The 25,743-nt window shown below is 34.6% G+C and overlaps 1 protein-coding gene and 1 long non-coding RNA gene across 6 annotated transcripts in view; one reads left to right on the forward strand and one right to left on the reverse strand.

Annotated features, from left to right (window-relative positions):
* Positions 1-25,743, forward strand: part of LOC128314083 (uncharacterized) — a 141,547-nt gene that overhangs the window by 88,845 nt on the left and 26,959 nt on the right. The gene's annotated exons all lie outside the window — the stretch shown is intronic.
* Positions 1-25,743, reverse strand: part of TFPI (tissue factor pathway inhibitor) — a 105,493-nt gene that overhangs the window by 5,801 nt on the left and 73,949 nt on the right. For 3 of the 5 annotated variants that reach the window (XM_027055048.2, XM_053215418.1, XM_015073960.3), the window contains 3 exons: positions 19,736-19,774; positions 15,687-15,863; positions 14,643-14,828 (listed from right to left, as the gene is read on the reverse strand). In XM_027055048.2, the coding sequence (XP_026910849.1) occupies positions 14,643-14,828; positions 15,687-15,863; positions 19,736-19,774 (402 nt within the window). Of the gene's footprint in view, positions 1-1,379; positions 1,405-14,642; positions 14,829-15,686; positions 15,864-19,735; positions 19,775-25,743 lie in introns of all 5 variants that reach the window. The other 2 variants (XR_003418637.2, XM_053215417.1) reach the window with 1 other exon arrangement.

Genomic DNA, 25,743 nt, shown 5'->3' on the forward strand with positions numbered 1-25,743 from the left:
TAATATACATAGATGTACCTGTAAGTTGTACACTTCTTCTTTACAAATGTTAATTATTATGTCTTAATAGCAAGATTCCACCTAAATTTCCTTATTCCAAGAGAGATAATTTTTTTCTTTTTTTTTTAACATTTTATTTTTTATTCTTTATACCCAACGTGGGGCTCGAACTTAGAACCTGGAGATCGAGAGTTGTATGCTCTACCAACTGAGCCAGCCAGGCACCCCCAAGACAGAATTTTCTGAAAACATGAAGCAATTCCATCCCTCTTTTTCCTTAACCTGTAGTAAACCTGGCCCCACAAAATTAAGGCTACTTCAAAATAAGAGCAAAATAGACTAGTACATCTCAGGCTACAATCCCTAGACTACAGGTAACAAAGGAGGAGCCTCTGTTATCCTAGGCCAAGAGCCTAGAACACCAGGTGAAAGCTAGAACAATAACAAGCCTCTGCAGGGGGATCTGAAGCCATGGAGGATACAAGTTTGGTGGGGAGAGGTACCCTAGCTTTTGTCTTTCTTTGGGCACCAAGTCTTCCAACAATGTCTGCCATTCACCAAATCTACTCCAAAGCCAAGGGAAAGGGTTTCCTATAATATGGGACAGGGCAAGAAGAAGGCAGGGGTTTTATAGTTGACCAGCACAGATGCCATCAGAGAGTTTCACTACAAGTTAATTTGTCTCAAGCATCAGATTGCCTCTATCTGAAACTCTGACATCAGAACCAGAGTGTGTCTGGCTTGCTGCTCTCTGACCTCCTGGGAATTGGCATATGGACTTGAATTGTCCCTCTTATCAGACACTGGCTCCTGCTTAAAAAGCATCTATCCGTGACTGACCCAGTTACTGTTGTCCATCTATCTCAATTTGTTTGTCCTGACTTTAATCACTACCTACACAGATTATCAAATACAACTCACCTTCGACCCAGATAAATATCGCAGTTCCTAAATCTAAAAATACAAGTATTTTGATAGGTTAAAATTTGAAATTAGTTACTAAGAATGTTGTATTATAAATAGTTAACTTTTAAAAGTTTTTAATACAATAATTATCAGATGGGGAGTCTTTGTAAGGCTATTACCTTCAGAACATGAATTCTACCTTCTATGTAAACGAATTCATTTCTCCTAAAATCATTTTAACTCTAAGAAGTTGAGAGTATCATTGGATTACTTTAGCACAGACAACAATATAATTAAAATATGAAATAGATGGTTTCTCAAGGACATTTTAGCTCCAAGATTTTTTGAGTCCTTGATTACCATCTGGCTCAATCTTCAAAAGTGAGGAAATTGAAATTTCTTGTACCTCATGAGGAGATAAGCTTGACTGTTTTCAATTGACATATTTATTCTAGATAAACATAAGCACTCACCTACTCAAAATCCAGACTTTGATATCTACAATGAAAGAAAATATAAAGGTTTTGAAGTAGTTGCATAATGTAATTGTTTTGATCTAGGTTATAATTATTCAGATATTTAAGCAAGAATAAAAGGACACTAACCTGACTTCTGTTCATTTTCCAAAGGGAATTTAATAACCAAATGCATTCTGTCTTGATCTTGCCATTAGCAACAAGTTGAACAGCTTCCATTTAGAGGGTCTATGATAGATTTCAGAATTCAGGATCCACTTCTATTCTGCCAGGAACTGCCATGATCTAGTATGGCTGCTAAACTGTAAGGTGGTACTCCAAAAATCAGTTTTATATTTAAAATGGCTTATGTAAATTTTCTCTGAAATTTAGACTGTAAACCTTAAATTTTATAGTCACTTTGGATACTTACTATGGTGTCTTTCTGCTCCCACTTTACATACCTAATATTTAGGCTTTTATTTTACCAACCAATTTAGGATTTATGAACCACCCCATGACTTGCTGGGAAATTTTTTGTCTTCTGAGATTATTTTAGGGAATTGAATAATAAACCTTTTTCCTTTGAATGACATATTCTTTTTTTCCCATGATTTTCTAGTAGAGAAAACTATTTTAACTTTCTAATTACAGTTTATCATTGTAAAACACTGAATTAATACAAAAGTATAACAAATAGAAAACAAAAGTTCTCTATAATTTGACCCTTGTCCCATAACCACCCTCAGTGTTTTGGTGGATATCTTCCTGCAAATTGTTTGCATAGGTAAACATATACTGTATGAGCATATAGTACTGTGTATCTTTTTATACTTGATAATATTTTGTGAATGGTTCCATATTCATATATATCATTTTTAATATGTACAGTATTTCATTTCTTGAATCGACAATAGTATACTTAGTCAATCCATTACTCATGTGTATATAGATGATTTTTTTTTTCAATTCCAGATAATGGCTCATGAGCATCTATACACTGGTTCAGATATTTCTAGAGACATTTCTAAAATTAGAATTGTGTAAAAGCTATATTCAATTTATAATTGGGTAGATGCTGCTGAATTTTCTGCTGAAAATTTATATAAATATATACTGATACAATGATGTTTTAAATTGCCTAAACAATTACTTAATGTGGACCTTACTGAAGTGTATGTATGTATGTATATATGTATATATGTATATATGTATGTATGTATTTATTTTAATGTTTATTTATTTTGGGTAGAGAGAAAGAGACAGGATGCAAGCAGGGGAAGGGGAGAGAGCGACAGACACAGAATCTGAAGCAGGCTTCAGGCTCTGAGCTGTCAGCACAGAGCCCAATGCGGGGTTCGAACTCACAAGACATGAGATCATGACCTGAGACACAGTCAGATGCCCAACTGACTGAGCCCCTCCAGTGCATTTATTTATATTCACTTTTATTCTCTCCTCATACCCACAAAAGTAGCTGATTACTGTAGAGATGGTTTTCATAGGTAGGAAGCCTAGCTGTTCTCCAGGTTATAGCTCCACAGTGCCAAGCTTCCTCTATGCTGTTAGGGATTCTCCAGAAGCTACTTTCAGTCTTGTATTTTATTTACTTCATGGTGTGGTAGGAATCAAAAATAGCAAAGAAATATTAGAAGGAAATATGCTAGAATGTTTGGCCACGATTGCCTCTGTGAAATGCAAATATGGTTGATTTTCCTTTTTCTTTTCTATGTTTTCAAGTTGTCTGCCATTATAATGTTCACATTACAAAATAACATATATAATGTTAGAAATACTATTAGATAATAAAAATATTTTTAGATCCCAGAGTCCTGGGGCCATAAGGAAAAGGCTGGATATTGGAATCTGTGGTTAGAAATGGAGAGTAAACCTGCCGTCTGTCAATTTGCTACTTATAGAGAGTAAATCTGTACTACAGGAAAAGTCCATTCACTAACAAGGGAGAATTGGTGTTAAATGGGCAGAAACTGACATTCTATATAGAAAAGAAAAGACAGCAGGGAATGGGAAAATGAATACTGTGGAGTTTTGTTTTGATTTGGATTTTTGATTTTTGGTTTTGGGGTTTTGGGTTTTTTGTTTGTTTTGTTTTTGGCCTATGTGTACAGTAATGTAGCTGAAAGTGAAATGTAAAAAGCATTTCAAATTGAAAGGTCATGGAGGAACAGACAGTAAGATACCTTGCCCTGATACGGAAGCCTCCACAGATTAAAAAAGAAGAAGAGAAGTTGTATAGCTATTTATTGGTTGGATTTCTTGGCCTAGGTATGGCCTAACCCAATAGAAAGAGTTTACAAAGTTATCATCATCCAGGGATTTTTCTAAATAAAACCATAAAGAAAGCAAGCCATGGTAAAATTACAAATTACGAAACTGTTCCGAGTATAATTTATCCTGAGATAATTATGTCTTATATTTAGAAAAGTTTTTCCTCATGAAATCTGCAAAATTGAACAACCTACAAGATTTTAGTGAAAGGTGAAAAATAATGCTTATTTAGTTTCTTGATTGGCATTTAAGGAAGAGTGTAACTTCAACAAGGGGAAGAGATACAGGGGAAATAGGTGAAGGAAAGCACAAAAGTCAGGATATTCCTGGTTTGTTTGGGGTACTTTGAAATCTCCAGGCTATCTGAAGAACAGAGTACATGGAGAGTATAGTGGGATGCAGGGCTGGAAGAGTAGATTTAGACCAAATTAAGAAGGTTTTTGACTACTTATAGACTTGGATTTTATGATATAGACATGAATGAACAGCCAAAAGTATCGAAGGATCAAAAAGACAGTTCTGCTCTTTCTTGATACATGAAGCAAGCTCAACCAGGCATATGTAGGCTAAATTCTACAGGAGACTTGCAATAAAGGAGAATATGAGATGACCCTAACTGAAGTAGGTACATTGGAGATAGATAAAATTAATTACCACATTGACTGTGGGCAGGAAGAGAGCTAGAGAGAAGATAATTCTAGTATTTCTAGACTGATTGACCTAGAAGATGGAATATTTTAAAATATAGTATGAAATATAGTTATAAGCTTTAGAATTTGTTTTTTAGTTTTTAATATTTATTTATTTATGTTGAGAAAGAGAGAGAACACACAAGCAGGGGAGGGACAGAGAGAGGATGACAGAGATCCCAAGCAGGCTCCGCACTGTCAGTTCAGAGCCTGACACTGGGCTCCTTCCTACGAACCATGAGATCATGACCTGAGCTGAAACCTAGAGCAGGACACTTAACCAACTGAGCCACCCAGGTACCCCTATAATTTATAATTTTATCATGGCTTTCTTTCATTGTAGCTTTACTTAGAAAAATCCCTGAATAAAGGGAGAATTGTGAACTATGCCCATGCATTAGCCAGCATCTACACAAATAAATCCAAGATATTAGATAGAAGATAGAACCCAGGCTTTAAAAAGACAAAATTTTAATTGTGATACCCTGCAGTGTAAGTACAATATTGTGACCCTGTCTTCCCATAACACTTGTGCAGCTCTGTGTCTTAGCATATAGTGCAGGCAGTGAAGTCATCTTTGTATCTATGCCTTTCCCCCATTTCAAAGGCAAGCCTATGAAGCACTAAAACCACCTTTCCTTTTTATTATCAAAAGACTTCCAGTTCCCGTGACAATTCCCATCATATAGGACGTATTTGTTGAACTGAACCGACATTAAGTATAATGGATCTGAACCTCAGGTCATAAGAGAAAGTTGGAAACACAGATTTGCAAGTCCTCTGATTAGAAATATGATCCAAAGACACTAACTATGTATTGGTGTTTTAGAATTATGTTTGAATTTTAGAAGTGCTTTATTTTATTTCAGGTAATAGTATTAAGTATACTGAATGAAGATACTTCAGATCAAGGTTACAGGCTTTAGTTATATTAAAAAACTTTACTAATAAAATATATACAAGTAATACCCCTGATTATTTTTTCCTGCTATAAACGTTCACCAACACCAGATAATCATCATCAAAAACTTTAAATACTAATACTTTTGACACCTTATTGCATGTTAAACCTGGGGCTAAGAATTTTATATATGTCATCATAATGATCACAAAATTTTGTGAGATATGCTCTCTACATATAACAAATGAGGAAGCTGAGGCCAAGAGTTGTATAATTTTTTTTCAAGGCCACAAAAAAGAGTTGGCAAATAGAATTAGAATTTAAATCCACATCTTTTTGCCCCAAACCCAGTGCTCTTAACCACTATGATATGTTCTCTGAAAACTAACTAGAAGATAACAATAAGTAAAGATATTTTAATAGTTATTAGAAAAAGAAAGCTGTCACAACTTCCTTTTTATATCCAATTTCCAAATTCTCTCCGGTGAAGCTCAGGTTCAGAATGTCTTGTATATTTCTTACCCCAAGTTACTTGAGTAGAGTTGGAGTGTATCAAGTTTGAATAGGGAAAAGATAGGTCATCAAATGAAGACAGTGGAAACAAATCTTGAGAGTAACAGTGCTGAGCCAAGCAGTAATCAAAGACATCAAATATTTAAAGACAAGAATTATTGAATTTGCATATTCACCCTGGACTGATTCTAGAAATAACAGACCAGAGTTCCAGGCTTTTATGTATTCTGTGATCATATTTGCATTAACCAGTCAGCTATCCACTTAATAGCATTAAGATCTGATGGAAGACTAGAAACCATATTCCACTGTGTCCCTGGAAAAGATGGAGTTGGGATTTTCCTAATTAATAGATTTTATAATAATGCTTCTCAAACTTATTCTTGCAAAGATTGGTCATTATTCAAAGAGAAGAAGGGCCGTCAGAGAATTACAACATAGAGTAGCACAAGATTTTCTAACCTATTCCTCATTCCTAACCTGCTCTATAGCAATATATACCAAATTCATATGATAATGGGGATTTTTCCCCTTTTAACAAAAAACATGTGCCACCAAAAATCAGACACACAGATCAATGGAACAAAAATGCCCAGAAATAAACCCAAACTCATATGGTCAATTAATCTATGACAAAGGAGGGAAGAATACATAGTGGACAAAAAACAAGTCTTTCCAATAAGTGGTTTTGGGAAAACTGGTCAGCTACATGCAAAAGAATAAAGCTGGACCACTTTCTTTACCATGTTCAAAAATAAAATGGATTAAAGACCTGAATGTTAAGACCTGAAACTATAAATAAACTCCTGAAAGAAAACATAGGCAATAAACTCTTGAACATTGGTCTTACCAATATTTTAGGAGTTTGTCTCCTCAGGCAAAGGCAACAAAAGCAAAAATAAACAGGTTGGACTATATCAAGATAAAAAGCTTGTTTGCACAGCAAAGGAAACGATCAACAAAACTAAAAGGCAACCTTCTAAGACTGAGAAGCTCCTTGCAAATGATGTATCTGAAAAGTGTTCATACACAAAATACACAAAGAACTTGTACAATTCAACACTAAAACAACAATTTAAAAGTAAGCAGATGACCTGAATAGACATTTTTCTAAAGAAGACATACAAATGGTGACGAAATACAGTAAAACCTTGGATTGTGGATAACTTGTTCTGTGAGTGTTCCACAAGATGAACAAACATTTCTAATAAATTTTAACTTGATAAATGAGTGGTGTCTTGCAATATGAGTAGTATGTGATGCTGAACATCACATGATCACAACTGAGCCAATGGTTCTCTCTCTCTCTCCCTCTCTTCCTCTTGCTGCGGGATTGTGGGTGATTGTCTCCCATGCTCGGATGCTGGGTCTCAGGCCACAGTGTTTGGCAGAAATCAGGGATTTTTCAGAATGTTGGAAGGTGCCCACAACTGGCACTAGTGTATTTTTTGTCACTTCAAAGCACCTGTGGACAGTCCTTCACTTTTCCATACAAAGGTAAACTTAGGAACGGTTTGCCTCATTCTAGGTCAGGCTGCCTATAGATATAGAACCTTTTCCTCTGCTGCTTTATTGCCAGTTACATTAAAAGCAGTATATGACAAGAGTTTATTAATACTGGCCTGTAGTCAACATTTGTGAGAGCATATACAAAGGCCCCCATGCAGAAAGATTCCACTGAGCCAAGAGGTAGCAGGGATCCCGTTAGTGATCATGAAAGTCATCCTACACAATAACCCTCCTCTCTCTTGTCTCCCTAATACCAGCCACGAAGCCTTTCAAAGGGAGGTGCAGGTTAATTTCTTTATGTTTCTTTATATTTTATATTTTCTTTATTATTTTGTATTATATTACAGCATTGTAATCATTTCTATGTGAATATCTTTGGGTTGTGCAATGAATCCATTATTTCTTATGGGGAAATTCACTTTGATATACAAGTGCCTTGATTACAAGCATGTTTTTGGAACGAATTATGCTTGCAAACCAAGGTTCTACTATCTGTATTAGGTAATCCAAGACAAAACCAAATGGTAAGTTTAGTGAAATTACCTTTTCTCCTAAGTTTCATTATGAACAATTTCAAACACAGCATGTTTCCAGAACAAATTATGCTCAAACCAAGGTTTTACTGTGCATGAAAAGAAGCTCAACATTACTAATCATCAAGGAAGTGCAAATCAAAACAACGAGTTGTCATCTTAGACCTGTCAGAATAGTATCAAAAAGACAAGAAATAACAAGCATTGGCAAGAATGTGGAGGAAAAGGAACCCTCGTGTGCTATTGATGGAAGTATATTTCTATGCAGCTATGGAAAACTATATGGAGGCTTCTTAAAAAATTAGAAATACCTTATGTTCCAATAATTTCACTACTGAGTATCCAAAGAAGGCAAACACTAATTTAAAAAGATATATTCACCCCTATGTTCACTGCAGTGTTATTTACAATAGCCAAGATAGGGAAGCACCCCAAATATCCATCAATAAATGAATGGATAAAGATGTGGTATATGCATACATATACATACCCCCAATGGAATCTCACTCAGCCATAAAAAGAAAGAAAGAAAGAAAGACAGAGAGAGAGAGAGAGAGAAAGAAAGAGAACTTGCAATTTGTGAGATCATGGTCAGCCATAGAGGGTATTATGCCAAATAAGATAAGTCAGAGAAAGACAAGTTCCATTACCATTCCTTATACTGGAATATAAAAAACAAAACTTATAAACAGAGAATAAACTCGTGGTTGTCAGAAGGCAAGGGGGTAGAGGAATAGACAAAATATGTAAAGGTGATTAAGAGGCACAAAGTGCCAGTTATAAAATAAGTCATGGGGGTATAAAGTACAACAGAGAGAGTATAATCAATAATATTGTAATTACTTTGTATGATGACAGATGGTAACCACATTTATGTGATCATTTTATAGTGAACATAAATGTCAAATCACCATAAATGTACTCCTGAAACTAACATAATACTGTATGTCAACTATATATTTTTTTAATGTTTGTTTATTTTTGAGAGAGAGAGAGAGAGAGAGAGAATGCGAGAGGAGGAGGGGCAGAGAAAGAGGGAGACACAGAATCTGAAACAGGCTCCAGACTCTGAGTTGTCAGCACAGAGCCTGATAAAGGGCTCAAACTCATGAACCAGGAGATCACAACCTGACCAGAAGTTGGCCGCTTAACTGACTGAGCCACCCAGGTGCCCCCAATTTCAATTAAAAAGTGCCATGGGGTGCTTGGATGGCTCAGTTGGTTGAGCTTTTGACTTTGGCTCAGGTCATCATCTCCCAGTTCATGGGTTTGAGCCCCACATCAGGCTCTATGCTAACAGATCAGAGACTGGAGCCTGCTTCTGATTCTGTGTCTCTTGCTCTCTCTGCCTCTCCCCAGCTCCTGTTCTTTCTCTAACACTGTCTCTTTCCTTCTCTCTCTCAAATAAATAAATATTAAAAATATTTTTAAAGTGCCATCATTAATTTGTTTGTAGCTTGTATTAATTTGTGAATAAGTTTTGATTTATGGTTGTATAATCATCACATGCATAACTAGTTTATTCCTACTATTTTACTTGTCCATACAAAATTAATGTCATACAATATAATTTGGTTTAAAAATAATTAGAAGTCTATGGTTTTTTTCTTTAAAAGTATCTGTGTATTCAAGTTTTAGAAACACTTCTCTGGAGGAATCTCATGACTGGGGCAGAAAATTTATCCTTGTTAAAACCAGAGATGGTCCAGGAAGAAAAGGATTAGCGAAAGTAGTCAGTGGTCACCTAGGGTGACTGTATTTGGATGAAGCAGTCTTGGCAGAGATGAAGTGCCACATTTTTGTTTTTCACCAGCTCTACCGGCAGGAAATAGAAGGTCTTATGGATCCCTTCCACAAGCTATCTATTTTTAGAAAGTCACCTTATCAGAAAATCAGGGTATGAGGCATCAGATTCACCATGCAGGCATATTTAGATTATGAGGGAAGTTTCTATGCTTCTTGGTCTGAGAGCACATTGTGAAAAACAAGACACTTTTTGGGGGCTATTTCAGTGGGTTTTTGATGAAGTGGGGTTTTTCACAGTTGTTGACAGTGCTGGTGACTAACTGTGGTATGTAGCTGCATGTTTAACTCTTTAGATTATGGGGGATGGTTGCTTTCCAAAAAGTTTCCATGGTTGCCATGTATAAGCACATCTTCAACAAGAGGCCAAATAGAAGACAACATTGTCTTGCAAATCTATAAATTAACAGTAATGGTGTCTGACTTTCATTCAGGCAGTTTATATAACATCGCTTCCAAAAGGCCAATGAAGCAATGAGGGACTAGGTCAAATATATAGGTGTTTCTTTTCTCTGTCAGATGTATGTGTATGTCTACATGTGTCTGTATATTTTTGTTTTATGTTTATGTTTTTTTTCTCCCTGTTTTTTTTTCCACATGTATGTAGAATCTGGCCAATAGGGCATATGCTGAATACAGTCAGGCAAGAGAAAGTGAGTCTCAGGTACCCAAATGATTTTCCAAATATCAGAGTGAGTTGCCAGTGGGCTTTTGAAGTCTATCTGAAGATTTTTTTTCCCAAATATCATATAACTGATGTAGTCCCAAGGCAGCTATTAAGAGCTGACATACAGAAGTAAAGAGAACTAAGAAAATAAATCACTTTTTAAAAAGTTTATTTATTTATTAGAGAGAGAGAGAGAGAGAATCCCAAGCAGGCTCTGCACTGTCAGTGTATTTCTATGAATCCCATAAATAATAATAATGAGTAATATTTATATAGCATGGAATAGGTATCAGGCACTATGCTAAGTGAGCTATGTATATCGACTGATTTCACTTGACAACAAAACCTGTAAGGTGGGTACTATATTATCATCCTCATTTTACACTGGGAAAAAAGGTTCAGAGAGGTTATGAAGTATCTCAAGGTTGCACAGCTAGTAAGTGAAAGACCTGGGATTTGAGCCCAACTCTTCAGGCTCGGAGTCTTTTATCTACTATAATATAGTGCCAGTCACAAGGGAAAAGTCAAAGAAAACTAATTGTGGTAGTTTTTCATTCTGAAAATTATGCACAGAACTGCACATGTTTACAGAGATTGTTTTAGAATTATTTCTCTCACACATGTAGTGAGAGAATGCTTGGTAAGCATTCAGATATCTTCAGTCAAGATGGTTCACTAGAAAAAAAAATTCTCAAGATTATGTGTAATATGTAGTTAAGAATAAATAGCAATTTAAAAAATCACCAAACCGTTTTCTAGTAAAAGCATGCAAAACTTTCAAAATGTTTCCTATTATCATCATGAAGAGAAACTTTAAAATTATATTTAAAAATATTCTACTTAATAACAACAACATAATCTAGCGTGTTTTGGGAATATTCAAATATCCTACCTAAGGACTGTTATTTAACGGAAAAAATTTTAAATGAATACTATCCTATTTGTGTTGTGGGGTACGATATTGTTCCTATCACTGAATCAAAATAAAAAAAGATTTACATCTTTTCAAAAGAAACTAATACAGAGAAGCTTACACATTTGCTAAAACCTAGAATAACAAGGTCTTACATAAACATGGAACCATAGCGGGGCTTGGGTGGCTTAGTTAAGCTGCCAACTTCGGCTCACGTGTCATGATCTCACATCCGTGAGTTCGCACCCGGCATCGGGCTCTGTGCTGACAGTTCACAGCCTGGGGCCTGTTTCGGATTCTGTGTCTCCCTCTCTCTCTGCCCCTCCCCCACTCATGCTCTGTCTTTGTCTCTCAAAAATGAATAAATGTTAAAAAGAAAATGAAAAAAAAAACCATGGAACCATATTTTCTTAAATTGTAATAAAATATCTTAATATAATTGCAAACTTTGGTAGATGTAGCTATTTTAGAGCTGGAATATGAAGAGTGTCTTCATAGACCTCAGCAAAAACCTTTGGTGGAATAGGAGAGAGATAATCTAGGTATAGGAAACGTGGGGGCACAGTTGCCTTCCTGCATTCCGCTACTTGGATGAGATGGAGAAAGGATCATCCAGGTCGCATTGAGGAGGGATGGCTGCATTCCGACCTGTACTTGGATGGGGTGGACGAGGGATCATGAAGATCTTAAAAATAGTTAAGGTGGAGCTTCACTGTCACCCTTTACACATTAAGCCACTCTTGGTATCAAACTTCCCATAGTAGTTCCTGCAACATTATTTCATGTTTTGACTTAGGAATGTTAGAAAAACAAAAGAATGAGAAATAAATACTCCTAGAAAAAAAAAAAAAGGAAAAACAGTCAAACTGGCTAGAGTAATTTAGATTTTGAAGCAAACAAATACAATAAAAAATAAAATTCTCTAGACAAAAAGAAAGGAGGCAGATTTTCCCTAATTTTAAATGCAGTTACTATAAAAGAATTAAACGTCTCTTGTGTTAAATAAAAATCCTCTTAATGTTTTCTTTTAAGTTCATGTTGTGAATTTTTACTGTTTCCTTAGTTAATAATTTATCATTATAACCATTAATTTGGTATACTTTTTATTGTGCAGCTACATAAAAACTCAGGACACTTATCAGACAGTATTGAAAACTCACTTTCTCACATGTATTTTATCCCTTCCTTTCTTTTTTTAAAATTTTTATTAAGACATTTCTTCTGAGTTTATTTATTTTGAGGGAGAGAGCACAAGCAGGGGAGGGGCAGAGAGAGAGGGAGAGGGAGAGACAGAATCCCAAGCAGACTCTGCACCATTAGCACAGGGCCCGATGGAGGGCTCAAATTCATGAACCTCAAGATCATGACCTGAGCTGAGATCAAGAGTCTGGACGCTTAACTGACTGAGTCACTCAGGTGCCTGTCTCTTCCTTTCTATATGGGTAAAGTACCTGCCAAAAATCATTTTTATATTTCATAAAACTTTAAGGCGCAAACATCTCCTGACTTACTCCATTGACTATAATGACAAATGAATGAAGACCTTTATTTGAATTAGTGAAGTAATCCAAACAAAAAATATTGAAACATATTGAAAATTGATTTCATGCATTTATTTTATTAGCAGATATATTGTATCACATGTATCTTTAAGCCCATTAAGTTTGTTATTCTAAACTTCCACATCTTTCACACCATAGGATTTAGCATGCTTTTTCAATATGTGACTCTTAACTGGATTAAACAAAATGTCACTGAAAGACACAGGGCTGCAAGAACACAAACAATGCAATGAAATTACTTAAGTTTACAGATAAAAAATCAGAACTAGAAACACATTTATTCTTACCAGGATTACAAAGTATTGTTTAAAAATGAGACTCAAATTCATCTGGCACTGAGTTCATTGCTCTAATTATAGAATCTAATCTAAGGACCTGAAGGCATTTGAATATACTATGTTTTCAAACTCCCTCTGAAATGTTATATGCCCTTTAATGACATCTCAAGTGCTATTAGAATTTGAATGCCTACAATTTAGGGAATTTAATCCCTAAACTACCCATTCATTTTTTAAGACCTCACATTAAAAAATAAACACTTTACAGAAAGAGACATCTACTTTAGACTTCACAAATTAATCCTGATCCTTAGGCTGGCTTGAGGGAAATAAGGAAGGGTAAGGATGTGGGGAGGAGCGGATTAAAATGGAGAGGACAGAGGTTTAGGGATGTAGAGAACCTAATTTTTCTTTCACATGATAGAGCTTATATGATGTTCCCTCTTTAGCTCTCACATCTCCTTATACTTCCCAGTCGTTCTGTAAACATGTTTCCGGTTCTCTTTGTGACTTCTAAGGTATGGCATTCAGGGCTGAAGCAAATCCCACAGACGTGATCAGGTCAGTGTGGGACTAAACTCGGTATGTATATCCCACCTTCTAGATGAGGGATAGTTAACATTTGCAGTGCTTTAAATCCATCTGGGCAGACATTTTGTTTGCCATGTGCTTGCTCGTTTGTTTGTTGCAAAGACCTGCTCAGAGACTGTCTGATTCTGAATACCATCTGATTCTGATACATGGCTGGGGTGGAGAACCCCTGCCCCTGTCTCTTTTTACCCAAAGGCTACAAATTTAACAGCCACAGAACTCTTCCAACTCTTGTCAACTTTACGTTTAAAACTTTCACATGGACTGCTTCTAAGCAAAATCTCCAATTCTTGAATGAGCACATGTGACTTTTAAAATTTAGGTAGGACCTTATCTTTATCCTGTTAACTTTCAGCTTTCTAGATGATTTTTAACTGCCCAGATATTTGTGGTTTCTGGTTATGTTTTCCAATATTTTACTATTTTTTCCAGCTCTGCAGTTTTGTTGGTATATTTCCTTAATGTAATGTTTGTTTAAATTTGATAAATATGCTGAAAAGTATCTTCAGGATAGCCCTAAATGGCCCAGGCATAGCCCAGAAAAGAATTTTGCAGAAATCCAAAAGAAAATTCCTTTCAGAGTGACCTAACCCTTGGGGATGGTTACTCAACAAATTCCTAATCTGTCCTGTGAGCAAACACCTGAGGCCTTGCCCAATACCATACTCAATTTAAGAGCACCTTACTGCCTTTGACACATCGCTGCCATTATAGCACTTTACCATCAGATGTTGATGCTGATAATTGTGAGAATTATTTTATATGATAATTTGGCATAGAGTTGAATATCATAGGGAAGTTTTCATGTGATGTATAATCAAAAGCCTACTTCAAAGCATACTTTAAAATAGATTAGGAAAATTATCACCCTTATGAGACTGAAAGACTTAAACATTTTGAATCTCAGTATTTCAACACACCTATTATTAGATAACAAGAGCTACATTGTTTGAAAAAGCAAAGTTCTAATATACATTCCACTTCTATTTCTACCATAATATTTTTCTGGTAGCAATTTTAAAAAGATTCTTACCAAAAAAGCTAGGGACGTTGGTAGGCTGGGGAGTGAAGGAGTCATTATTCACAGAATCAAGCGGTAATGTACTATTCACAGATTCAGGCAGTAACATATTAGTTGTAGAATAAAGTGGTAATATACTCTCCGTAGTCTCAGACAGTAATGTATTATTCACAATCATATCCAGCTGGTTATCATTCACTGGGAAAAAAATATAGCCAATTAAAACACAGCAGTGTCATAAGTTCATAATTGTACATGTAAAGCAAAGCATAGTGGTTGTGTTAAGAGTAGACTTCTGAAAATTTTTTCACATTGCTATATTAAATTAGTTAATAGTAAATATTTACTATACTCACATATATAGTTAATATACAGTTATATATACAGTTAAAAAGATAATATTTCTGTGAGCAACTTTGTAGTTCTTGGCCAAAAAAGTTAACAGTTAAAGTTTAAGGCAATCCTTTAATAAATGTTATGGTTAGAAAAAAGATGATTGATTTTCTGTGGTAGGTTGCAAAGTACTACTTGCTCTCAAATTGTTATAAATCTAAGGGATTTCAGCAGCCTGATTCTTATGCCTACATTGTACTACAATATTCTCAGGAAAGAAAATTAAGTAATATAATTTAAAAAAAATCTATGGAAATAATTTCCACTATACATTTCTTAACTTTCTATTGCTTTACAAAATTATTTATTTTATTTTAGAGAACGGGAGAGGGAGAGAGAGGAGAGAGAGAATCTTGAGCAGTCTCCGCATTGTCAGAGCAGAGCCTGAGGTGGGTCTTGAGATTATGACCATGAGATCATGACCCTAGGATCACAACCTGAGCTGAAGTCAAGAGTTGGATGCTCAACTGACTGAGCCACCCAAGTGCCCTCTTTTTTTTAAGTTAACATAGTGACTAATTTTTAGCAGATTTAGTGGATGCAAATGTATCTTCATTTGCATGGCTGGAACAAAAACTGAGTAAAGCTGAACATCTTCTAAGATGCCTTATTTTTAAAGGAATGACTCTAAATGAAGTAAAACAAGATGGGAAATAAACTTACCTGCATCTTCACAGGTGTTCTTGCATTCCTCAAGTGATTCAAAGTTGTTTTGATTGCCAAGGCACCCACCATACTTGAAACGTTCACACTGCTTTGTGTCATTGCTATAAAAATACCTAGTCATATAACCTCGACAGATTCCACTGTCTTCATCCAAAAAGCAGAACTCTGGCTTTTCTAGAAATTATAAAAATGTCAGAAAGAATACTCTTTTTTGTGAATAATTTGTGTTGATTAAATGTATAACTGACAAAGTGGAAGTTACTTAGTGAGTAAACATGAAAAGTGAAAGATAAAAGGTAAACATAGAACTTTATCCACAACTGCACAATATTAAATAATCTACTGCATCTACTGTGACATTTAGAATAAGGAAGATACATCTATTGTTACATATAGTTGCTATTGAAATTTCAAGTTCTAAATTTCTCATAGTAAATTAGTAGGGCAATAACTATCAACTATTTCATGAATGGAGAGAATAAAGGTATTTTATTTTACCCTTGGTTTGGAAGTACAAAATATTATGCCAAAATTTTGGTCTAATTATGTTTATTAGGCTTACGTGCATTGACATTTAGGAAAGATCTAGGAATATTTCATATTTTTCAGGGGTAGGCTTTCATTTGGGAAAGAAGTGTAATGTCTTGTGTTATTAAAATGGTTTCAATTTTTAAAATATTGGAGCAGAAGCTCTGAGGCGTATGGAAGCTTTCAGAGCTATTCTTAGAAGTTCCTGAATACTTATCCTGGAATCTGTATTAGGTGTGACATCTACCACTGTGTCTCTTATTTTTCTTCTTCCAGGCATTGGAGTGACTCCAACAGTATAGAATCAGAAAGGAAATACATGTTCAGGGATTGGAGAGGCATTTGAAAAAAACCTAATACCCATTCTTTGATAGTACTCCAAACCAGACTAAACACAGCTGCCACAAAGTTGCGCCACTGTGATCTACATTACAAACCTTGTCTACATGCGTACTCTGTAAAGAAGAGAATTAAATTTATTTTCAAAATTATGACCGCAAGATATATGGGGCTTGAATTTTTTAGGGCAAAGCTCCAATTTCTTCATTTTTCCCCTGCACCTATATTACCAGAGTGGCAAAATGAACTGTAGTATATCCTTTTACATCTTAAAGCAACTTGTTCTTCTGTCTCAGGGAAGCAATACTCAGGAGTGTTTTACTATGAACAGAGCATATATTTAATAATGTTAAAGATTTCTGCAACAGTTGCAGATCTTCAGAAAAAAAACCAATTTCCCATGAGAGCACTGTTTTATTAAATAAAACATTCTATTTAATATAGTATAAAATATCTACTTTCTATTACTTCTCAAAGTACCAATTTGAAGGTTATTTTGTTTATTCTTTATTGCCTCTTGTTTCTCAAGGTGAATGTTACTATTATTCCCATAGTAACAATTTGTGGTTAAGTTTATGGCACAAGGGACAAAAAAACAATTCTAAATTTTTGTAATGCTTTTCTATAAGAGAAAGAGCAAAAAATACATTCAAATATTATTTTGATACATTTTGACCTTAGCGTGTACTTCTTATGAAATTTGAAATCATCTTGACGGAGAATATAAGAATTCTATGTTTAACAAAAAGGAGGAGGTAAAATATATTGCATATAAAAATAGAAAACAATAAGAAACTATGCTGAGAACTATAATTAAGAAATTCTGCAACTACAAGTTGTTATTTATGGGGACCCATTGTAGGATATGAATTTATTTTAGGACAGAGTTGAAATTGCACATTTGCAAAGTAATTCTCCTTGGGTCTACAGTTTAAAATAAGGCTACAAATCAAGAAACTCATGCAGTATATTCCTCAGATAAAGTAATATTCGTATTAAATCTATATACACAATCCTTGGCCTAAACTGATGCTTGGTTGAAACACAAAATACAGACTTCAAGCTATAGACCAACCTCCACAAACCACATTTTTCACTGTTAACTTTTGTTTGAAGCTGCATACTTGACAATTGTTTTAAACCAGACCATTTCAAAATGGTTGCCTTTATAACTGTTCCAATATTGATGCTAGAAAACATATCACAGAGTTAACTTCAAATTGATATGCTTAGAGGTCTTTATTATACATTGGTTATGGCATCTGAACATTTTTTAACACATGTGAATAGTATTGATAGCTTTAGTCTCTAATTTCCATGTACTATATCAATTAAGAATGAAGAGAAGAGGAACTCCTAACTAGGAAACTAATTACCTACCTACCTACCTCACTGCTCTCTAACAACCTTTTAAGCCAAGCAACTTTGCCACCTACCTCCCTGACTCTTGACAAATGTATTCATTCAAGTTGCTCCTTGATCTTTGCTCTTCCTTTGACACAGCATATCTCTCATCCCTGGGTCTCCTACTTATTTGTCATATCTCCTACAAACGCTGAAGTTGAACTCTACAGATTGGGGATTCTGGAGGCTTGGTGATCTCACTGAGCAAAGCAATGCAGTTGAACTGGAGTAGGTTATAATCAAAATTGAGGAGCCCTTATTTTGCTCTTGAATATAACCACTATTCTAGGATGATTAAAAACTCCATAAACCTACACAGGATGAACATTTTTGCCTTGTATCTAAGGAAATGATATACATTTTTTTTTCTTGAGTTAATTCCAATCTGACAAAACTCAGAAAAAAATGTAGATTCATAACTTGTTAAAGGTAAAAGAATTGTTTCTCTGAATATGCTCATTTTATAGAGGAAAGGAAAGGGAAATAGCGATTCAATTAGGGGAAGTGATTCCTGTGGTTCTTAGGTAAGCGCCTGTGTATCCCATGTTCTTTTCCCTCACATCTAATAATGTATACTGTGCTTTACAGTTTATAAGATTGTATTTCATACAGTGTCAATATTTTTACTGTTTGGAGCCAATTAACTTTGCTAACAATAAGATACTGCATTTTTGGAAAAATATTAACATGAATTAGTAAAAAAATGGATTCTAAATTATTAAATGTACAATATACCATAATTATATGTTAAATTTTATCTGCATGTAATTTTTTCCTAATTTCACATTTTTATAAAAACATTATAACATTTAAATGTTGGTATTGCCTTTCTTTTAATTGAAGCATTGAACATTTTTGTAAAGATTAAGTCGGCATTTTAAGAAAGCTAATTTAAAATTTGTAAATACATATATCCACCAATGGTATTTGTACAAACTTTGCCACTGAATTTATTTTACAAATTTTGATTCAAAGTCTAATGTCTTAAGGTTATCACTCACAAATCTTTCAACTCCCTCACACAGTTAAATCAAAGTCAGTAAAATTAAAATACACTGAATTTTGTAGCTTTTTCATGTCTGAGTTAAATAATTTGATCTTATTGTTTACTGTTGTCATTCAAATGCAAATGATATAACTGGTAATTGGACCAAGTAAGTTCCTAGACTTTCCTAAAAGGAGAATATCTTTCTTAATATATTGGTACATTTTTTCATGTGCTAATATAATATATTCATCAGAAAATAATTATTTTTAGGTAAAATCAATAAATAAAATAATTTAAATCACAAAATAAAAAGTATGCACACACACTAAATAACATTGACAAGAGCACTTATTGTTAAATATTTCCATTTACTTCTGCATACAGACTGTTGACAACTCAAAGGCATATATTCATTCAGGGGAATACTGGATAAAGCTTGCCAAAGCTACACAATGCTGAGATATCAAGGGATTAGAGCTCTGAGAACTAAAGATTAGAGGCATCTAAAGTACTGTTCCGGAGATGTTGAAATAGCATGTGCATGACTCTGGAATGTGACTTATCTAATACTAAATATCATGCTTTATTAAAATGGGTGTAAATATAGCATCTGAAGGCTTCCCCTACCAAATAGCATGTATTTGTTTCTAATTTTTCATTATATCTACTGAAAACACCATTTCAAAGATGGCATGGGGTTATGATGAACTCCGTATCAAAGAAAACTAAAAATTGAATTTCTAAGTGCCTTACACACATTCTAGTTAGCATACAAATGAATGTTTACCTTTTTCTAATGTGGTCTCTGTCCTGGTCTTTACATAATCTGCGAGAAAAACATGTATCAATTACCACAAATTATAAATAAATTACATATACATTTCAATTTAAAAAAATTAGAATGATGTGTTTATTACCATTAAAATTATTCTTTCCTATGTCAATAAATAAATTTCTTATTTTATCTAAAGATTAATTTTAATTATTATAAATATGAAGCCATCTACATTGTAACATAGTACTGTCTCAAAAATGATGTTGAAAGTTTCTAACACATTGACAAAAGCAAGAATTCATGGTGAACTTCATTTGCTATTCAAAAGATCTGTGATTAAAAGTGATTAAGATATGGGGTGCCTGTGTGGCTCAGTCAGTTCAGCATCTGACTCTTGATTTCGGCTCAGGTCATGATCTCACGGTTCGTGAGTTCAAGACCCACATCGGCCTCTGCACTAACAGTGAGAAGCCTGCTTGGAATTCTCTCTCTCCCTCTCTCTGCCCCTCCCCGCAATGCACTGTCTCTGTCTCTCAAAAGAAATAAATAAACTTAAAAAAAAAGTAATTGAGATAGAATCTACCCCTGAAACCAAGAACACACAGTATACACTGTATGTATTAGCTAACTTGGCAATAAGTTATATTTTAAAAAAGTCATTAAGATAATGTGAAATATGGAAGTAATTCAAGTAGCCTACTTTGCATATAAAAACAGGCAATTTCTATAGAGAATTGATAGTAGGGGTGGAAAAAACCAGAATTATCTTTTTTCCTGATTCCTTTCCCTGAATAATTATTTCAACCCAATTACAAGTTGTATTATTATTTCCAAGTACAGAAGAGAAATGAAACAAAAAGTATCTGTGACATATTTTTTGGTTTAACATCAAAGAATCAATGGAATGACTCCACTCAAGAACTAGGATGCCACTTGTCTTTGACCCACGATATAAAAGTATGGATTCTAAGTTCTAATTTAAATGATAGGTAATGAGGGGTGCCTGGGTGGCTTAGTCAGTTTAGCTTCCCACTCTTGGTTTCAGCTCAGGTTATGATCTCACAGTGGTTCCTGAGTTCAAGCCCCAACTCTAGTTGCAGGGCATGGAGCCCTACTTCAGGCTCCTGAGATTCTCTCTCTCTCTCTCTCTCTCTCTCTCTCTCAAATAAATAAACTTTAAAAATTAACGATAGGGGGTGCCTGGGTGGCTCAGTCGGTTAAGCGTCCGACTTCAACTCAGGTGACGATCTCGCGGTCCGTGAGTTCGAACCCCGCGTCGGGCTCTGGGCTGATGGCTCAGAGCCCGGAGCCTGCTTCCGATTCTGTGTCTCCCTCTCTCTCTGCCCTCCCCCCGTTCATGCTCTGTCTCTCTCTGTCTCAAAAATAAAATTGATTAATATGTGGTTTTAATTTACTTATGTAAAAGTAAAGCTGAGTGATGCTTGTTGTACAATCATTTGGTTTACACAGAAAAGCTTTGGTCAAGGCAGCTTATAATTAGTTGTATGGCCAGAGAGACAGGCAAAGAGGAAGACTGAGAAAGAAAGAAAGAGAGAGAGAATAAGTTGGCTTATATACTTCTTTCAGACCCAAATCAGCAGTTGGGTTATTTTTTGGAGAATAAAACATCTTTGAAAGAGAAGGTAATGAAGTCTCTTTTTTGAATTTTGAAAACTATGTTTCATTCAATAGTCTTTTAAAAAAGATATATTTCTAATTGTATTTTTAATATTAAGGAAACCTCAGGAGTCTTTTTCGTTGTAAATAAAAACCTCTCATTTAATGTGCTTTAATTAGATAGTGAATTGTTATAATAGGCTTATACTAAAATATTTTTATATACAACTAATTTGTTACAGTTTTAATTTATGAGAGCAAAAGAATATATACAGATAAACATTATATCAGACTAGACTGCTAAATAGTTTATACTGTTTTGCCTACAACAGCCATTGGATGGGAACATAGAAATGCCTAATTTCAACGTTCAAGCAGTTTTAAAAGAGATAGCTTGTTTGTTTTCTGATTCCATTCCAAGTTTGATTAATTTAGCTGATATACATGTGAATTAACTCAACTATGTGATTCAACACACTAGAATTTAAATGTTTTTATATTACCAATGATTATCTTTTAGGATTCTGAAAATAAGAACCATGAACACCCTATTTAATTGATAATTATGCCAATTACAGTCTGAAAAATAGATAAGTTTTACAGTAAATTATCCAAATTGTCGTATTTTCCTAGATTTATTTAGAACATAACATTTACTGGGACACGTGGGGTGCTTAGTCAGTTAAGCATCTCTTGACTTTGGCTCAGGTCATGATCTAACAGTTCATGAGATTGAGCCTGCATCGAACTCTGTGCTGACAGCTCAGAGACTGCTTGGGATTCTGTCTCTCCCCTTACCCCGCTGGTGCACATATGCGTGCTCTCTCTCTCAAAATAAATAAATAAACTTAAAAAAAACCATAACATAGGGGCACCTGGGTGGCTCAGTCGGTTAAGCGTCCGACTTCAGCTCAGGTCATGATCTCACGGTCTGTGAGTTCGGGCCCCACATCGGGCTCTGTGCTGACAGCTCGGAGCCTGGAGCCTGCTTTGGATTCTGTGTCTCCCTCTTTCTCTGCCCCTCCCTTGCTCATGGTCTCTCTCTGTCTCAAAATAAATAAAAACATTAAAAAAAAACCCATAACATTTATTAATGATGTATTGAGGAGTATTGAGGGTATATTTTACTAATTCCCATTTTAGTAATTCCTTTAACCCCAACATATATGAATTCACATTTTAAATGTTTTATTACAAATATTAAAATGTAATTAATATCCAATAATTTAGTTCATAATTATAGGACACATTTTAGGAATTGTAACTTAATCTATTCTTTTTTCATCTTTTTTCTCTTGTGTAGGAGAGCAGAGAGTAAGAGCTTAAGACTAATTTTTAATGTTTCTTATTTGTTGAAATCAGCCTGGAAAATATTCTAAGCAGGTAGGACAATGGCTATATGGACAGAAGACTCTCATTAGTAAATAGGTCTTCACAATTCTGAACAAATAAAACATGAAATGACAAAGTTAAAAATAAGGAGAATGGAAAAAGTATTTACATGCTCTTTAATTCCTTATGGAGAAAATCCCCATGAAAAGCCCCATGAAAAGTCACTACTAGCCCAACCAATAAAATAGTAATTAATATAGACAGCATACTCTCTAGAGCCTTTAAACCTGTTTGAGGAATTGATGAAATTCTATGAAATTAAATATACCTATTTTAACTTTGTTGTAGAGGCTGACTGGTTATAAAGTTAATGAGAATTTGATGTCTTTCATCTACTTCTTTAATTTCCGACACTACAATGTGCCTATTTTCCCAAAAATAGCAATCAAAGATAATGTTGTGGGAAAAAAAGCAACTAACCCAAAAGACAAAACATCTTGAAAGCCATGCATCTAAAGCCATTTTGCAAACTTTTTATTTTTTAAAACCTATTAACTTCGTTTCCATGCCTCTATTATTACATAGGTAAACACACCAAACAAACGTATACATATTTGAAAACAGCTAACAAAGCAACTTTACATGCACAAGGAGAGCTGTGCATACATATCCAACTAAACACATTCATAGTTCCTGAAATGTTTGGCTTGCCCTGTTCTCAGGCATGGTAGTTCACAAGCTATAGTTCTCATTGGTCTTCCCTCATAATACAGAATTTCACCTTTCAAGCCGTGCTATACAATGTATGTCATATGTTTTACGTGCTGCATACTTATACCATCTTCCCTTTCCCTAGGAAAAACACTTAAAAATTGGTATGAATTTCTATAATGAAACATCTAATAGCATTCTGTCAATAATTTATGCTTAAGTAATTACATATTAAACAAAAACCAACAATTTCTTAAAATGGTCACATTGTCTTAGTTAATTGTAAAATAATTAGGTTCTCTGCATAAAGAGGACCACTTTTGAGAGATTTCACTGGCTGCTTCTATAATATTCATACCTTATCATGTCAACTAAGCAGCATGTTTTACACATGAGTAAAAATTGAAACTACTTATGAGCATAATGAAAAAAAATATATAATTTAGTAGACAGAGACATGAGCAGACACGGCAGGATAAAATGACAACATGTTGATGTCGTTATTTTCTAATGTTTCCAAGTGCTTTCAAGCCTACAGTCACATTATTTATTTGAAAGGATCTTTCCCTTGGACAAGTAATATAAATATTTGTGTAAGTAACATTAATGATTTGTCTATGTGATTATCACATCCTCAATGTGCACAGGAAGAAACAGAGTTTCAGAGAGTAACAAGTAACATTCAGGTTGAAACGAAGCAGAGCTTTTATCATGTTTATTACTTTTTCTTTATTAAACTGTTATTCTATTTATAAAAATAATATGTCCATCTTCATAGAAAATCAAACAACCATGGTTGTGTACTGTTTCTAGACTATTTATTCTGTTCCACTGATTTCTGTCCTTATACTCACATCCTCCTCCTCAATTTTTGCGGCTGTACTATAACTCTTGAAATCAGATAAAATTCTCCAAACTTGCTCTTTTATTCAGAATTGTTTTGCCATTTTAGGTCTTTTCTATTGCATATCAATTTTAGAGTTGACTGATTAATGTACAAAGAAAAATGTGCTGGAATTTGATTGGAATAGGATAGAATTTCCAGATCCATTTGGGGAGAATTTATATCCTAACAACAATGAGTCTTTCAATCTCTTAATAGGTTTTCTATCTCTGTTTATTAAAGTCTTCTTTATTTGCCAATGACTTTTTAACAATGTTTTATAGATCTCATTGTACATGTTGTGCACTTTTGAATTTATATCCACCCCTAAGAATTTCATGTTCCATTATTTTAAATGGAATTGTCCTTTTAAAAATTTTGTCTAATTTTCTACTTGTTCATTGCCAGTATGTGTATATAAATATTTACACTGTCCTTTCATCCAGTGAGATAACTAAAATCTTCTGCAAGTTCTTATAATTTTTCATCAATATATTTGGCTTTTCTCTCTGTTACATGAGAACTCTGGGAGTTGTCCCACTTACAAATCACTATAATTATTTTCTCAAACTTAAGGAATTTCATCAAATGCATGCTGTTTTGTTATTCAGTGACAAATTCAAAGAGACCCTTATCCAGACTTTTTACCTTTTTCTCCACATATGTCCATTGTCTCCAACATATTATGCCTCAGAGCCCAGTCACCTCAATCCCCAATCTCCAATTCCATATTCTCTACCAGGGAGACCACCATGCTGTGTTTGGGCTCCCCTCCAGTGACTGTGGTTTGGAAGCGTGTTCATGCAGAAAGCTGAGAGAAGGCAAGCCTCACCTCACGTGTCCCTTCTCTCAATGATCGCAAGCCTGCACTGCCTTTTTTGTTTTAATTTTTGTAATGTTTATTTATTTTTGAGGGAAAGACAGAGCATGAGCTGGGAAGGGGCAGAAAGAGAGGAGACACAGAATCTGAAGCAGGCTTCAGGCTCTGAGCTGTCATCACAGAGCCTGACATGGGGCTCGAACCCATGAACCATGAGATCATGACCTGAGCTGAAGTCAGGCACTCAACTGACTGAGCCAACCAGACACCCCTGCACTGCCTTTTGATCAATGTCTGCAAACAGTTGCTTCATATATTTTGTCCACTTTTCTAGTCATTTGTACTATGAGAGAAAATTCAGTTCCAGCTACTCCATCATAGCTGAAGATGGAATTGCTCCTTTGATGATTTTTTAAAAGTCTAGCAATGCTTTTTCTATATGCTAGCTATATCCTTAACAGTAGCTTTCTATATAAAACGCTCAGATATTCAAACAATAAAACATAAGTGGCTTTTGAAGATATAATAAGGATATGGAAGCAAGAGACTCGTATTTATACATTAGGTATATAAACAGATAATAATGTTTTAGAAGATATTATAAGCAAGACAGTCAGTGAAGAACCAAATGATTATGTTTGATTAATTCCTAAAGAA

Source organism: Acinonyx jubatus, chromosome C1 (assembly GCF_027475565.1).
Source record: "Acinonyx jubatus isolate Ajub_Pintada_27869175 chromosome C1, VMU_Ajub_asm_v1.0, whole genome shotgun sequence".
Classification (NCBI taxonomy): Eukaryota; Metazoa; Chordata; class Mammalia; order Carnivora; family Felidae; genus Acinonyx; species Acinonyx jubatus.